We start from the raw sequence: 14,392 nt of genomic DNA on the forward strand, positions 1-14,392 counted from the left end.
TTTATTTATTTATTTCTGTCATTTCTACCCCACCCTTCTCACCCCCTGGGGGGGGGGGGGACTCAGGGTGGCTTACATCCAGCACAATTCGATGCCAACAGTTACAAGAAAATGCAATAGCAATAACACAATAGATAAAAAACAAACAATTAATACAGTACAATACAACACAATACAATATCAACTAAAACCGCTCTATAGCAGTTTTAACAAACAGCAGGAAGTTTCCAGGAGGGCGAGAAACAAAAAAGTTTCTCTTTCTTTTTTCATGGAGTGAAGATTTAGTCACGAAAATAAATTTTCAGCTTATGATAATTTTATTTAAATGTTAAAGATATTTAAACTTTTTGTAGAGTAAAATGCGTATAAAAAGAGTAATGATTATTTGCTTTTTCCACTCCTCTTGCCAAGTTCAAACCAGTATTTTTCATTCCTACCATTCCTACGTAGTTCTTCCAAGTAGGGATGGATTTAATGGATTTCTTAACCCTTTTGACACTGTCAACTTTTAAAGGTCCTGTAAAAATAACTTTCCCTTATTACGTCTTTATTTTATTTTGGGGTTTTTAAAGATACAAGGGCAACCCAAGTACAAATTAAGTTATTTCACACTCTTCCAAGGGAATGTACAGGATGTTTTTGATTATTTGTTTTGATACACATTTTGTAACCTTTATTCCCATCAGTGGTTTTTTTTTTTTGTTTTTTTTTTTTTGCCTGTTCAGCTTATGAAACTTTTGGGTAGAGATTTCATGTTTACTATTTTGTGAAGCACCTGTTGGACATTGTATAAATAACCATAGTTCATAATAAATGTTAGTTTCTCTTTCTAGGAAAATGGATCCCCTGAAGAACATGCAATTTACGTATGGGACCACTTTATCTCCCAGTCAGCAGCAGAAAATGTATTTTTTGTTGCTCACAGTTATGGTGGACTTGCATTCGTTGAACTGGTAAGTCCTTACATATCACAATTCCTTTTATCATCTGTTTTTATATATTTGCTGAATTTCCCTTTTAAAAAAATACAGATTTGCAATTATCCGTGCTTTGCATCGTATGAGTATGTTCATTATTTTTCCATTTATATGCTACAGACATATTTGTTGCTAAATATTGGGATCAAATAATTGATTCACTATTCTCCATCTCCAACTGTAGTTTTGAAGTCAGAAGGGAGAAAGAATTCATGGCATTGGTTAATGCAGACTAGTGAAGGTGAATTACAAATCAGCTTACATAGTGAATGCTGTGTTGTGGGGAGGCATTTCTTTTTCAGTTATTTAAGATAAATATTCATTTAACTGTGTTAGTTCTCCTGGATAGCTCAGTACTTTTAATACTATTAATTATGGTATCTTAGTTATTTCTCTGTGATGAGACTTGGAGGCAGTCTGTTAACAGTGCATCTTGTAGTGCCTACATTCATAGTCCCAGAAAATGGTGCTGTGAAATATCTGTTCCATCCTGTTGCCATTAACTTTTCAGGTGCCTCAGGATTCACGCTTTTCAATATCTACTTAGGACAGTTAGTCTTTTGGATGTTTGAACTGGGGTGTCGTCATTGTATAAATGAGAAGTGATGCTCTCTCTCTCTTCCACTTATTTCAGGAATAAAGTTTAGACAAAATACAAGAGATGAAAGGATGAAAGATTAATTCAAAGGAGAAATATTTGAAGATGAAACCACAATTTTAGGAAGTGAAGTGGAAGCTTGGGAATAATACATTCTTAGGAAAATACTGCAAACCAATAGAGCTGCTTTAAGTTACTGTGATAGGACCCATTCACATTCTAACTGAAATCTGCCAGCAAATAAAGAAAACATTTTTTTGTGGGATGGGGGGTTGCATTCTCAAATGGAGAACCAAATAATATTGTTATTTTATTGTCTTTGCTGTTCCCAATAAACTCAGGCCATTTGGGGCATGGCCTGAAAAGCAGACTCCTCCTCCATGCCATTTCCTATTAACATGAGATCTGAGTGATTCTCACACTGTAATTGCTCATCCTTCCACATATGATTTTTTAACCAGGAAGAAACTTATGGTTTGGGAAAAAAAACTTATTCTAGAAGGTTTTTTTTCTTCTAGAATGGTTAGCTTCAAAAAGATACTACCATTAGTCTAACAGATAGAAATGTATATGTGGTGTGCCCTTGGCATCTGCTGGAGTTTGATTCTAGGACCCTCAGTGGATACCAAAATCAATAGATCTTCAAGTCCCTTTCATAAAATGGCAAAATCAAGGTTTGCATTTGATTTTTTTTTAAAAAAATATATTTTCAATTAGAGGATTTGTTGAATCCATGGATACAGAATCCGTGGATATGGATGGCAAGCTGTACTAGTAGAAAGACACTAAATATGTGGCCAGAAACAAAAATACAAAGCATATCCTTAGAAGTGATTTTGGTTTTAGTATATAATGGAGATGAATGACATTATGGATTTTACATGGGAGGTAATAATCCTACAAGTAAAATTAATGGTATGGTTTGTTTACCCATTGATAACTTGATTTAGGAAGTAGAAGTTCCTGCTTTCTTTGCTTGCTAGACATTTTTGTAAAGTTATTATTTGGCACAACTAGGCAAATAACAATAAATGTATTCTTTTTATTCTGATTTCCCAGTTTTCCCACTACTGCGGTTAGGTTTTGTTTTTCAAGAAGCAAGTTTTTTATTGTATTGTTGCTTTGCTGTTTTTTTCCGCTGTTAATTTTGAATAAAATAATTATTACTGGAGCATCACAAATATTTAGCGGATGTGTCCAATAATTTTTAAAAAATCAGCACCTGTTGTAACCAGAAAAGGTTGCCTGCCAAGTTCTGCTTATAAATATGAAATAAAATCTTTCTTATGAAAAGTATTGTTCACGTGTAACTTTTGATAACTTTTTAGAAAATGAATAAGGTCGACCTACTTTTGATTTTTTGCAGCAGATTATTTGGTCAGTGTTTTATATGTCAAGGATAGGATAAACAATGTTGAATTTGCTAATCTTTTATATAAAAGATGAATACTTGCCTATAGAGTTAAGAATCTGAATAGTTTTGAACTGATGCACCCCCACCCAGATCTTTTTAGTCACTGGCTTGAGATGGCATGGCTAAGAGATGACCAATGTGTCATTTCCATTTTGCTTGTTTCTCTTGTCATGCTGGTGGATATTTCTTCACTTTTGTTCTACTTTAATATGAAGCACACAGATGTTTCAGAACACGATTTGACTTCTGACCTTGGGTCTTTTGGGGTCATGGTACTCAGGGCCTGTGAAATTATCACAAGCAGAGCTAAAGTTTTCCCCATCGCAGGAAGTAAGCAGTAAGTAAGAAGTTAAAAAGGAGCTTTGTCAGTTAGACAAGATGGTCTCAGTAAGGGTCAGCTTCTGTAGTCTGCTATCTCTGCAGGAGGTGTGTGCATGGGAGGAAGAATATAATATATAATGCTGGCACATCACATATCTATCACACATGCAAAACTAGATCTGAAGAATATATTTCATAGAAGAAGACTTGCATTGAAGAAAAGATCTATATACACATTGAAAGAGTTTCAACAATGTGATCAATGCATTTTTTTCTGTTAAGTGTAGACAAATTTCATGTGTGTATTGAACTGAACAATTATTAAATCAGCTTTTGAAATGCATCGCTTTTTCAAGATATTAATTACTTTTCTCAGTACTTAAACATTAGTGATATCTATTGTATAAGAAAATATATCTACAGCAATGAAAGACTAGACTGCACTGTCTTTCAAAGTAATTTGTTTCCCAAATAAATATACTATTTTTAATATATAGCTGCCAAAAAAGTGCAAGCTTTCTTTGTGTGTGGAATCCAATTCTATCAATTGTTTAGAACATTGAAAGGATTCAGTGAAAATGAAAGTGATTATTGCATGTGCCATTTGCATGCAAGACCTATGGATATGTACACTGAGATGAGCCCCAAAATATTTTACTTAAACATTTGAGTAATGTGTTTAATTATGCTAAATATATTTTGTCTTCTTTAAATATCTGGGGTTTTTTTTAATTGTATACCTTGCCTTTTTTCTGGGATGGGAGACAGTGTAACCTCTGCAAAAGTGTGGGAATGGTTTATATGGTCTGACCTGGAGATTGATTAAATCGTATAATTTCCTGACTTCTCTGTGGGAGTTTCCTCTAGTTTAAGCAGGAGATCCTCTCTAGATCTTAGTCACCACTTGGAATGACAGAGTGATGCAGACCATCAATAAATATCATTAAGAAAGTGCTCATTGTTGGCCTACTGTGTTGTGATGATTGAAGTGTAGAAGAATTGCTTATCTCTCACCTTTGTGCTAACCAGATATTGTATTTCTAGTGGGTTAGGGACCTATTTAGCATACATCTTAAAGCCCAGAGTAGAAACACTCCAACATTTATTTTCATCTATCTGCATTGCATTTACGAAGCAATCACATCTATGAACTGGATGTAAGAGTTTTAACAGTTGGATATTACAGTGTGATCATGTTGGGAATGGGTGCAGCTATTGCATGTCTTGGTCCCATTATGAAAACATTCAGCTTCTGAAATCTATGGGTACGTATAAGTTTCACAGAGGAGCAAAGTCTAGTTACTGCATCACAAATCTTCTAATTACCCTTCCTTATTATTATTCCTATTATTATTATTATCTCTTAATATCCACCATTAAGAGGCTGGGTTTCTGGATCTCAAAAGTAACAAATGCATCTTTAAAGGAGAGAATTGTGCAGAAATCTTTATGGAGACAGAGGTTAAATCCCTGGGGGAAAAATCATATGTAGATTTCTGAATCTGTGATACCCTTGAACAACCTCCTATATTTACCAAGTTTCTATATTGAGCCATGGGCTATCTGAACCAAGTCATCTTAAAAGGAACTGATTTACTGGAATCTATTCTAATTTGAAAAACCTTGGTGACCCAGAAATATGGCCTACAGAGGGGAGTCCTATCCTGATTATTTTCCTGAATATCTTAGTAGCTTTTCATGCTATTTCTCATGATATCTTTGTGGATATCCCTCTGGTTAGCTTGTTTGTGAGGGATAGTGCTGTGGGGATCCCAGTTCCATCCTGATGGCCATCCTTCTGAATTGCTTGGTTAGCTTATATTTGTAAGGCATAGTGCTGTGGGGATTTTATCCTGATGGCTGTGGTATATCTTGTCTCAAGTGCTACTTATCCAAAAGAAGTCATCCAGAGATTTGGGCTTCAGGGTCCTCAATGTACAGGTGACACAAGACCATTTTTCACTTACTAATCCTATGGAGTCTGTGGAACTTTTGAGTAGGTACAGGGGATATTTAAGTGAATAGATAAGGGTAAACAAACTGATGTAGACTTCACATAAGACAAGATACATTCCTATTTACATTTAAAAAGATATGTTCCTACTTACATTTTTAAATGAAAGCCCCATACTAGTTCCTCCAAATCACTTCATTGTAATCAAGTTAGTTCCACACTGTTTGCCTTATCCTTCCCGCTACTGAAGTCAGATTGACTCATTTATAATTTCCCAAATTATCATATCTTCCCTTTCTCATAATTGGGAGAAGACCTGCCTGTTTCTATTCTGCAATACTTCTCCTCCCCAGCCTTTCTGAAAAACGATAAACAGACGTTTTGAAAGTACAGTAGCAAGTTCTTTTAGTAGTTCATCTGGCTCTGACAAATTCATTTAGGGTATCCAAGGATGTTCCTCCTGAAGCACTAAGATGTAGTTGAATATTATATCCAAACTGGATGTAATATTAAGGTGGCTTCATGAGTTTATGTATGTTGCTCATCTAGTCCTTTCCTGTTGCATCCACATGAGAAAACCACTGAACAAATGTGGTTCAACTGGCTGTGTTTATGACACAAACCTAGTAAAACAGATATGTCTGGGTGAGAATCAAACATTATTGAGGTAATGAAAATTGAAGAGGCAAATTCAAATTGTCATTGACAATGGGTACTTGATTGCTGATATAACCAGGGAGTCTATGCATTTATGTTTTTAAAAAGCAAAAGTAGGTAAATGGCAGAAAAAGTCATGTAAATTCAGTAGTTTGTACATTCTTCTCCTCCACATGTGACATCAGGTTAAATGTGTTCACAAGCTAACTGGGGGTCATAGGGACATAACTCAATAAAACACATACTAAATATTTTGATTATGCAAATATACTTAAGCCACTATATGTCTTATTTCATGTTGCTTAGCTATCTGAAGTACTGAGTAGTTTAGATTTGACCTATGTGTTATCCATCAATTAGCATAATTATAAAGACATTTAATATAAATCCTTAAATGCTGACTCGATAAACCTATTACATAAGAAGCTGAATTGCTAACCATACTGTCTTGTGCTGTGCTTTTATATCTAATCCTGAGAGGCCTTTTATGGCATAGACATAGAGAAAATTAATGTAGTCCTGATAAAAGTGGACTGTATTCTGTTCGGATTAAAGTTTGAAAGTGAACGGAACCTCTTTATTTCAGTCTAACTTGTTAATGTTATATAATATATGCCAAAGCATTAGAGATATTTGTTTTATTTCACAGTATTTTAATCAATTTCTATGGCGGATCACAATGATGTGTTAGCTCATTGCCACTGGTGGAAATGCTCTGGTGTGTATTAATGAACAGCCTGCTTCTGTGCTCAGCTGAGCAGAGGTGTTAAGTTCCACAGAACTCAAAAGAGTCAGGTTTTTTCAAGTTTTGCCTTCTAGTAAGAACCCTAGATACCTAAACATGTAGACAGACAGAGAAAAGGAACTATCGGAAAAAGAAAACTTTTGCCTTCTCACTGTGTCATGTAACTGAATTATAAGGAGTAATTAGCATGGTATATGGGAGCCCCCGGTGGCGCAGTGGGTTAAACCCCTGTGCCGGCAGAACTGAAAACCGACAGGTTCGAATCCGGGGAGAAGCTCCTCATGCGGGGACATGAGAGAAGCCTCCCAGAAGGATGATAAAAACATCAAATCATCCGGGCGTCCCCTGGGCAATGTCCTTGCAGACGGCCAATTCTCTCACACCAGAAATGACTTGCAATTTCTCAAATCATTCCTGACATGACAAAAAAAAAGCATGGTATATATATTTCATGAGAGCCGGTAAGGTTTAGTGGTTTGAGTGTTGGACTTGATTTCTGGAGACACCCCTCTGAATAAATCTTACCATGATAGATTGCCATAGGTTGGAATTTGAAGGCACTTGAAGGCACACATATTTGGCAGAATAAAGGGTCATGAGTCAATTTACAAAATGATTCTTCTAGCAATACAGAAGGCCCATAAACACCCAAACCCTTCAAGAACCCTCTAAACAAGCCCTTCTCCAAATAACACTCTAGGATCACCTACCCATGTAACACCCTGAAAATGTTGTAGAACATTGGAATAAATTGGAGACCTCTATCATTACATCCTGTGGAAATAGCAAACATTGGATAGCAAACTAAGAAACATCAAGACTGGTTTGATGAAAATGATAATGAGATCCAATATTTAATCGATAAGAAAAGGAAAGCCTTCCAAATATAGCAAAGCAACACCAGCTATGCTGCTAAAAAAAGTATCTACACTAGTGCGAAAGCTGAGGTCCAAAGAAGGACCAGAGAAATCTTAATTTCTGAATTATGCTCAGGATTTCACTAAACCAATGAAGAAGCTTCTTTCTTGAGAAGTAGTGTTCGTTTTCACCAAAACTCAGGTTTCTGAAAATGGAAAGAAACAGGACAAAATGTCCCCATTTCAGCACTTTTAAACTCGATGTACCTCTAGTAATGTTTCATTCATTTAGTTTATTTGAAATCAGATTTATCTTTTTTGAAATTTGGCACCTTGGTAGACATCATAATTTAGATCCCATTTTCTGCTTTATTAGCATAATATGTGATATTTTATAAGCAATAAAATTTTGAATCTTATAAGGAAAACTTTATTTTGGCAGTAATGTTAGTGAAGAAAATTTACCTTTTTGACACTATTGTGTGCTCAGTGTTATCCACTGAAGTTTCTCCACAAACTAGAGGCAACCCAAAGCCACAAAGGTCATCTATGGACCAAGAAACCATGGCATACAGCCTCTACGCTCATCAGATGGAACCACACTCCTGAAGGACCAAAAAATCAATCGCGCTACGTTGGAAAGAGCACTACCAAAGCCTCCTGAACCGCAGCTCCAATGTGGCCAAAGAGGTCCTCTCACAAATCCCACAACAACAAACCAGGGATGAGCTTGCAGCACCACCTAGTTTGGAAGAAGTCAGGAATGCCATCAGCCAACAAAAGAATAACAAAGCCAGCGGACCGGATGGGATCCCTGCTGAAATCTTTAAAGAGGGAGGACCTGAGCTGACACAACAACTCCACCAGCTCATAGAAAAAGTGTGGGTGACCGAGAAAATCCCAGCAGATTTCAAGGATGCCACCATCATCAAAAAAGGGGAAAGAACAGACTGCGGAAACTATCGAGGTATCTCCCTTTTAACCTCCGCTGGGAAAATCCTCACAAAAATCCTTGCAAACTGCCTTCTACCCCTCTCAGAAGACACCCTCCCAGAATCCCAGAACGGCTTCCGCCCTTCCAGAGGAACCGTGGACATGATTTTCACTGCACGACAGCTCCAAGAAAAATGAAGAGAACAAAATCAACCTCAGTACATGGTATTCATCGACCTTGCAAAGGCATTCGACACAGTAAACCGCAGCGCTCTCTGGACCATCCTCCAAAAAATCGGATGCCCAAGCAAATTTGTGAACATCCTGCGGCTCCTCCATGATGACATGATGCACAGTCTTGGACAGCAATGGCTCCCAAAGTGACCCATTTAAGGTGGAATCGGGTGTCCAACAGGGATATGTTATTGCCCCAACTTTATTCTCCATCGCAATGATACTTCACCTTGTTGACGGGAAGCTTCCCACCGGAGTGGAAATCATCTATCGGACAGATGGCACGCTGTTTAACCTCAGCAGACTGAAAGCCAAAACCAAGGTTACAACAACATCTGTTATAGAGCTCCAGTATGCTGATGACAATGTCGTCTGTGCGCATTCAGAAGAAGATCTGCAAGCCACTCTAAACACCTTCGCAGAAGCATACACGAAGCTTGGCTTGTCACTGAACATCAAGAAAACCAAAGTGCTGTTCCAGCAGTCACCAGCCATCACCTCCCGAATGCCAGAGATACAACTTAATGGTGTAACATTAGAAAATGTTGACCATTTCCGCTACCTTGGCAGCCACCTCTCCACTCAACATCGACACCGAAATACAACACCGCCTGAGCTCTGCGAGTGCAGCATTTTCCCGAATGAAGCAGAGAGTGTTTGAGGACCGGGACATCCGTAGGGATACCAAGGTGGTTGTCTATAAAGCTATTGTCCTCCCAACCCTGCTATACGCCTGCGAAACGTGGACTGTCTACAGACGTCACATGCAACTCCTGGAACGATTCCATCAGCGCTGCCTCCGGAAAATCCTGCAAATATCTTGGGAAGACAAGCGGACAAACGTCAGCGTGCTGGAAGAAGCAAAGACCACCAGCATTGAAGCGATGGTCCTCTGCCATCAACTCCACTGGATCGGCCACGTTGTCTGGATGCCTGACCACCGTCTCCCAAAGCAGTTGCTCTACTCTGAACTTAAGAATGGAAAACGGAATATTGGTGGACAGGAAAAGAGATTTAAAGTTGGGCTCAAAGCCAACCTTAAAAACTCTGGCATAGACACTGAGAACTGGGAAGCCCTGGCCCTTGACCGCTCCAGCTGGAGGTCAGCTGTGACCAGCAGTGCTGCAGAATTCAAGGAGGCACGAGTGGAGGGTGAAAGAGAGAAACGTGCCAGGAGGAAGGCGCATCAAGCCAACCCCGACCGGGACCGCCTTCCACCTGGAAACCAATGCCTTCACTGTGGGAGAAGTTGCGGGTCAAGAATAGGGCTCCACAGCCACCTACAAACCCACAAAAGTAGTAATCAAGGAAGACCATTTTACTCGTCCAACGAGGGATCGCCTAAGTAAGTAAGTAAGTTATCCACTGAAGTTTCTCCACAAACTAGAGGCAGCATGGCTGGTCACCAGGCTGAGAAAGCATAATCCTTAAAAGGCTGTGGTGTGGCACTTGTTTCGTATGTGAAATAAAGGCATAAATTTAGGTTTTTCTTGCCACTGTTTATCTGTAGATTTCCTGGATGAAAGTAGATCTTTTAAACACTAACAGCAGGCGAAGTAGTACAATTGTTCCTGTGACTTATCACTTTAGATTTTAATACTCCTGCAATTTTTGGTGGCAGGGCAGCCCTTATCATGTCTACCTTAGACTTTCCCCCATGCTAGATTTATATGACCAAGGATTCTGGAAATCGATTTAATGAGGAGGCATTCTACCATGCAACTCAGGCATGTAGCTGGGGGGGGGGGGCTTGAGGGGCTTCAGCCTCCCCCCCTCCCCCGAAATTCTCATGTTGGTCCGTGAGAAGGCCTTACTGTTGCATTATTTAAACTGTTATGTTTATTCATATCATGATCTGATCACCATACTCAATATATCCCATATGCATGGGGGTATTGGGGTAACAATACAAAAAGTCCGCTAGGGTAGACCCTCTTTCACTCAGACTCAGCCCCTCCCCCCCTCGAATCAAAATCCTGGCTACGGGCCTGATGCAACTCCATTTTCACATTCTACTGTTGGCACAAGGACTCCATCTATTCTGACTGTTCTGCCCCCATGCTATCTTAACTACTTGGAAGGTAAACTGGCTTCACAGGGAACAGATTGGAGACTATATAGTTGGATCAAATAAGAATTTATTAACTGATAAGAATTTTAGACTTTTCTTTCCTCCTGAGTCTCACTACAAAGTCTTTATGAGGAGAGGTAAAGTCTTTGAGAGGTAAAGTCTCTGGCCAAACTGAGGCTCTTGAATCTTTATTTCTTCTTATTATCTCTTTCGTGTATGGTGTTCATCTGTCTCTAAGATGGTCTCAAAATTTAATTTCGACTGGACTTGAATAAAGCTCTGATTGGACTTGGATTCAGCTCCTACTGGACATACTTATTTGTAGACCTTCCAGCCTTCCTTTCTTTTCACCCTCCAATCACAAAAAGGTTGATTCTCCCAAGAACCACAGGTGCCTTGCCTGAGGCTCCACCCCTGAGGGGATTCTTAAAGGGGCAGGGTAATGGGGGTCTCAAATGCCCAAAGGCTGTCTAGACTGACCCCCTAGAAACTGTACATAAAATATTAATCCCTCTAACTAAAAAGGGCTTAACTACTGGTAAACAGTGAAGATCTTCATGGGGCATGACACTGACCATTTAATGCAGTTCAAAGCTACCTTCAAACGACAGTGATTAGACAACAAACACTCATAAAAGTGCCCAAAAGAAAGCACTTAATGCAAATCAGTGCACTGTGGTTTGTACGATCACCAAACTGGTTCCAGGATTTCCATCTGCACAATGGACTTTCTTCAATACCAGTTTGAAACAGACTTAAGTGGTCAGTTTAGATGTCCTGAAGAACAGGACTGTATCACTGTGATAAATGTACTTGGTTATTCTGTGATTACAGCCATATCTGTGGTGGGATTTTTAGTTTCTCATCCCTTGTCACCTGCTGCCACATCATAAACCACTTTTTGAAAAGGAAAATTGAAAAGGAGATGGCTATTTGAAAGCAGTCAACATAAGACCAACATTCCATCTGTTTCTTGCAGAGACCAAGCAGATAAAGTCCCCAAGTTAGGTCATGACAACAAGAGTTCTTTCTTGAAGACATTGTCTGGCAACTGGAGCCCGCCAATATATAGCCTCTGAACTTCCTATGTATTGTTTTTCTCTGATTTTTTTAGTTAGATACTCATTTAGTGGAATGCTTTTTGCCACTAGCAAAAATTAATTGCATTGTTTTTACTTGAACAAAGTTTGATTTTTTGTTTTCCCACTCCTCGAAAAGAAAACCTCAGGGTTTGAATGCAGAAACTGATTATTTCCCGTAATTCAGGTGAATAGATCTGTGTTGCACCAATTTTTCATTTTAATAATATGATAATAATGAGCATACAATTGGTGTAGATGTCTTTAGTGTCTTTAGTGACCTCATATAAATGTTATGTCTAGGAAAATACTTTAAAAACATAATTCAGAGTATGATATAACTGTGATAATTTAGCTGTATGAGAAAAATTAAAAAATATCAGTCAAATTAAAATGTTACTCTATTAATTTAACTTTTTAAAAAGACTAACATTTTAATCAGAAATTTTTCTAATTATTGTTCTGTTCTTGGTTTTGTACCTCAGCTATGAGGTATCAAGGAGTATGTTTATAAGAGCCTGATGAAATAATATATTTGCTTGCAGATAGCTGTGATGTGTTTTAACATGATCTAGCTGTTACAGTGGCAGCAATATTATACTTCTCTTCAGTGAAATCCGGAGATGATATTGATTCTGTGTAAACAAAATAAGTTTTACACATTCTTTTTCTCTAAAAGAATGACAATTTGTAAATTACTATGCTCAAGTCTTCAAAACAAGCTTTATCTGTTAACATTACTCCTTTTCAAGAAACTGTGTGATCATAGTTATACTGAAACAGCTCTATATATGCTTCCCACTTTGATAGCATATATAGTTCTGCTTCAATGCAACTATAATTAAACTATATTAAACAATGCAACTATAATTAAATTAAATCCAACTTTATGCATATTTTTATAAATCATACTATTTTAACTAGGTTTATCTTTCACCAAAGGAGAAATAACCACTTTCTTTTGTACAGCAGTCAGTTGAATGGAAAAGTCCTTTCTATTTGCAAGGTCATATAAGGTTACAGCGCATAGTGAAAGTACTACTTACACATTAGCTTCTAGATTAGATTTTTCAGAACATCTTAAATATGTAGCAATTATTCTTCTGCATCCGTGCATAGGGGAAAATGTCTTAAAGAAATTAAACATTACTTTAAAAAAAACAATCATGTGTTTTGCAAATCAACTTTGCTGAGTTTTCATTACTTACTGTGAGCAAAGTTGAAATAATTTTTGACACTTCATTGTTATGTGCTTTCTTTTTTTACAGCTCTGATCCAGTCTCCTCTCTTACATTGTTGCTAGATACAGGCTTCCAGTAATTCTGTGGAAGGAAAATAACCTAGTTTAAGAGTTCAGCTGAGAACGTGAGGGATTCATCATTATATATTTACTGTCTGAGGCTGATATAGCTGTAAGGTTTTTCAGATCCCATTGATCTATTGCGCATGTTCCCTCCCTAGGTTGCAGGACGTGCTTCTATTTGCATAAGGCCCTGGGCAAGGTTCTTTCTTGCATTGATTGGCCTGTCCAAGGGAGCCTGATGTGTTCTTGCATTGATCACTTTGTCTTTTCTGGGAAGACAGTGTTACACTGAGTTCATCTCAAACATTCTAGGGAGAAGGTAAAACTTTACTGCAGATGTCTCAATTTTATTCAGATGTTCCTTTGAGTACATTTTTTCCTATTTCCAGAACACCTATCTCTTTCTTCTAATTTGGATACATTTCTTCTGTATGGTGCACTATTGCTTGATTTTTTTAGAAAAATTGTATGACGTATAGTTGCCAATGTAACTTCCACTTTTCATGCTAGTTTGATTCAAAATGATGCATTTTGCTTCCAGGAAAATTAAATTCCAGTCTTTTAAAAGATTTAGAAACCTAGACATATATGAACTCTATTTATGTGGATGTTCTTGAGCTTTTAATTCCGTTTCTACCTCTGCATTCTTTTAGTGTAAAACATTACTGTTATGTCAAATTGACTGCAACACACAGTGATAGCTGAAGACAATCTCAGGATTAATGTGTTATAGTATTGTCAAAGAAAAGTAGTATGTTAATTAGGTTAACATACTTCTACTAGCAATATCCTTCTATATTTGATGGCATGCAACTGAAGTCTCAGCCCATGATTAAGTGACACAAGTTTGCCTTGAGGTCCTATTTTGGAACTGTTTACTTTGGAGTAATCCTGCTTTAGTCAGTGAGACCACTTCTGAAGGATTAACTGAATATAGTGCTTATTTCATGTATTGGTACCCTATTTGGTGTTTTATACATCTACACTGAGGCCAAGATTCATAGAAGTGGTGTTTGCTTAGAAGGCATTGAAGTCCTATTGGTTTTGGCACAGTAGTTCCCGCTGCTGTAGAGACAAGCCTCTGTTGTGTTCAAAAATACCCTATATAATTGGCATTGGGAACTGCACACCAAATGCAGCAACCAGCACACTAGTTGCATGTCTAATTGTATCCTGCTTATGGACATATTTGATTCAGTAATTAAATCATAAATAGTTAAAGCAAATCTATTTGCCTATAATGCCCATT

At 37.8% G+C, this 14,392-nt stretch overlaps 1 protein-coding gene across 8 annotated transcripts in view; it reads left to right on the plus strand.

Moving 5' to 3' along the window:
- Window positions 1-14,392, plus strand: part of ARB2A (ARB2 cotranscriptional regulator A) — a 237,773-nt gene that overhangs the window by 114,140 nt on the left and 109,241 nt on the right. For all 8 annotated transcript variants that reach the window (XR_010909335.1, XM_060761780.2, XM_060761783.2 and 5 more), the window contains one exon: window positions 834-953. Coding sequence is in view for 7 of the 8 variants with exons in the window: in XM_060761780.2 (XP_060617763.2) it covers window positions 834-953 (120 nt within the window). In the remaining variant the exon portion in view is untranslated. The remainder of the gene's footprint in view (window positions 1-833; window positions 954-14,392) is intronic.

Source organism: Anolis sagrei, chromosome 2, assembly GCF_037176765.1.
Source record: "Anolis sagrei isolate rAnoSag1 chromosome 2, rAnoSag1.mat, whole genome shotgun sequence".
In the NCBI taxonomy this organism is placed as follows: Eukaryota; Metazoa; Chordata; class Lepidosauria; order Squamata; family Dactyloidae; genus Anolis; species Anolis sagrei.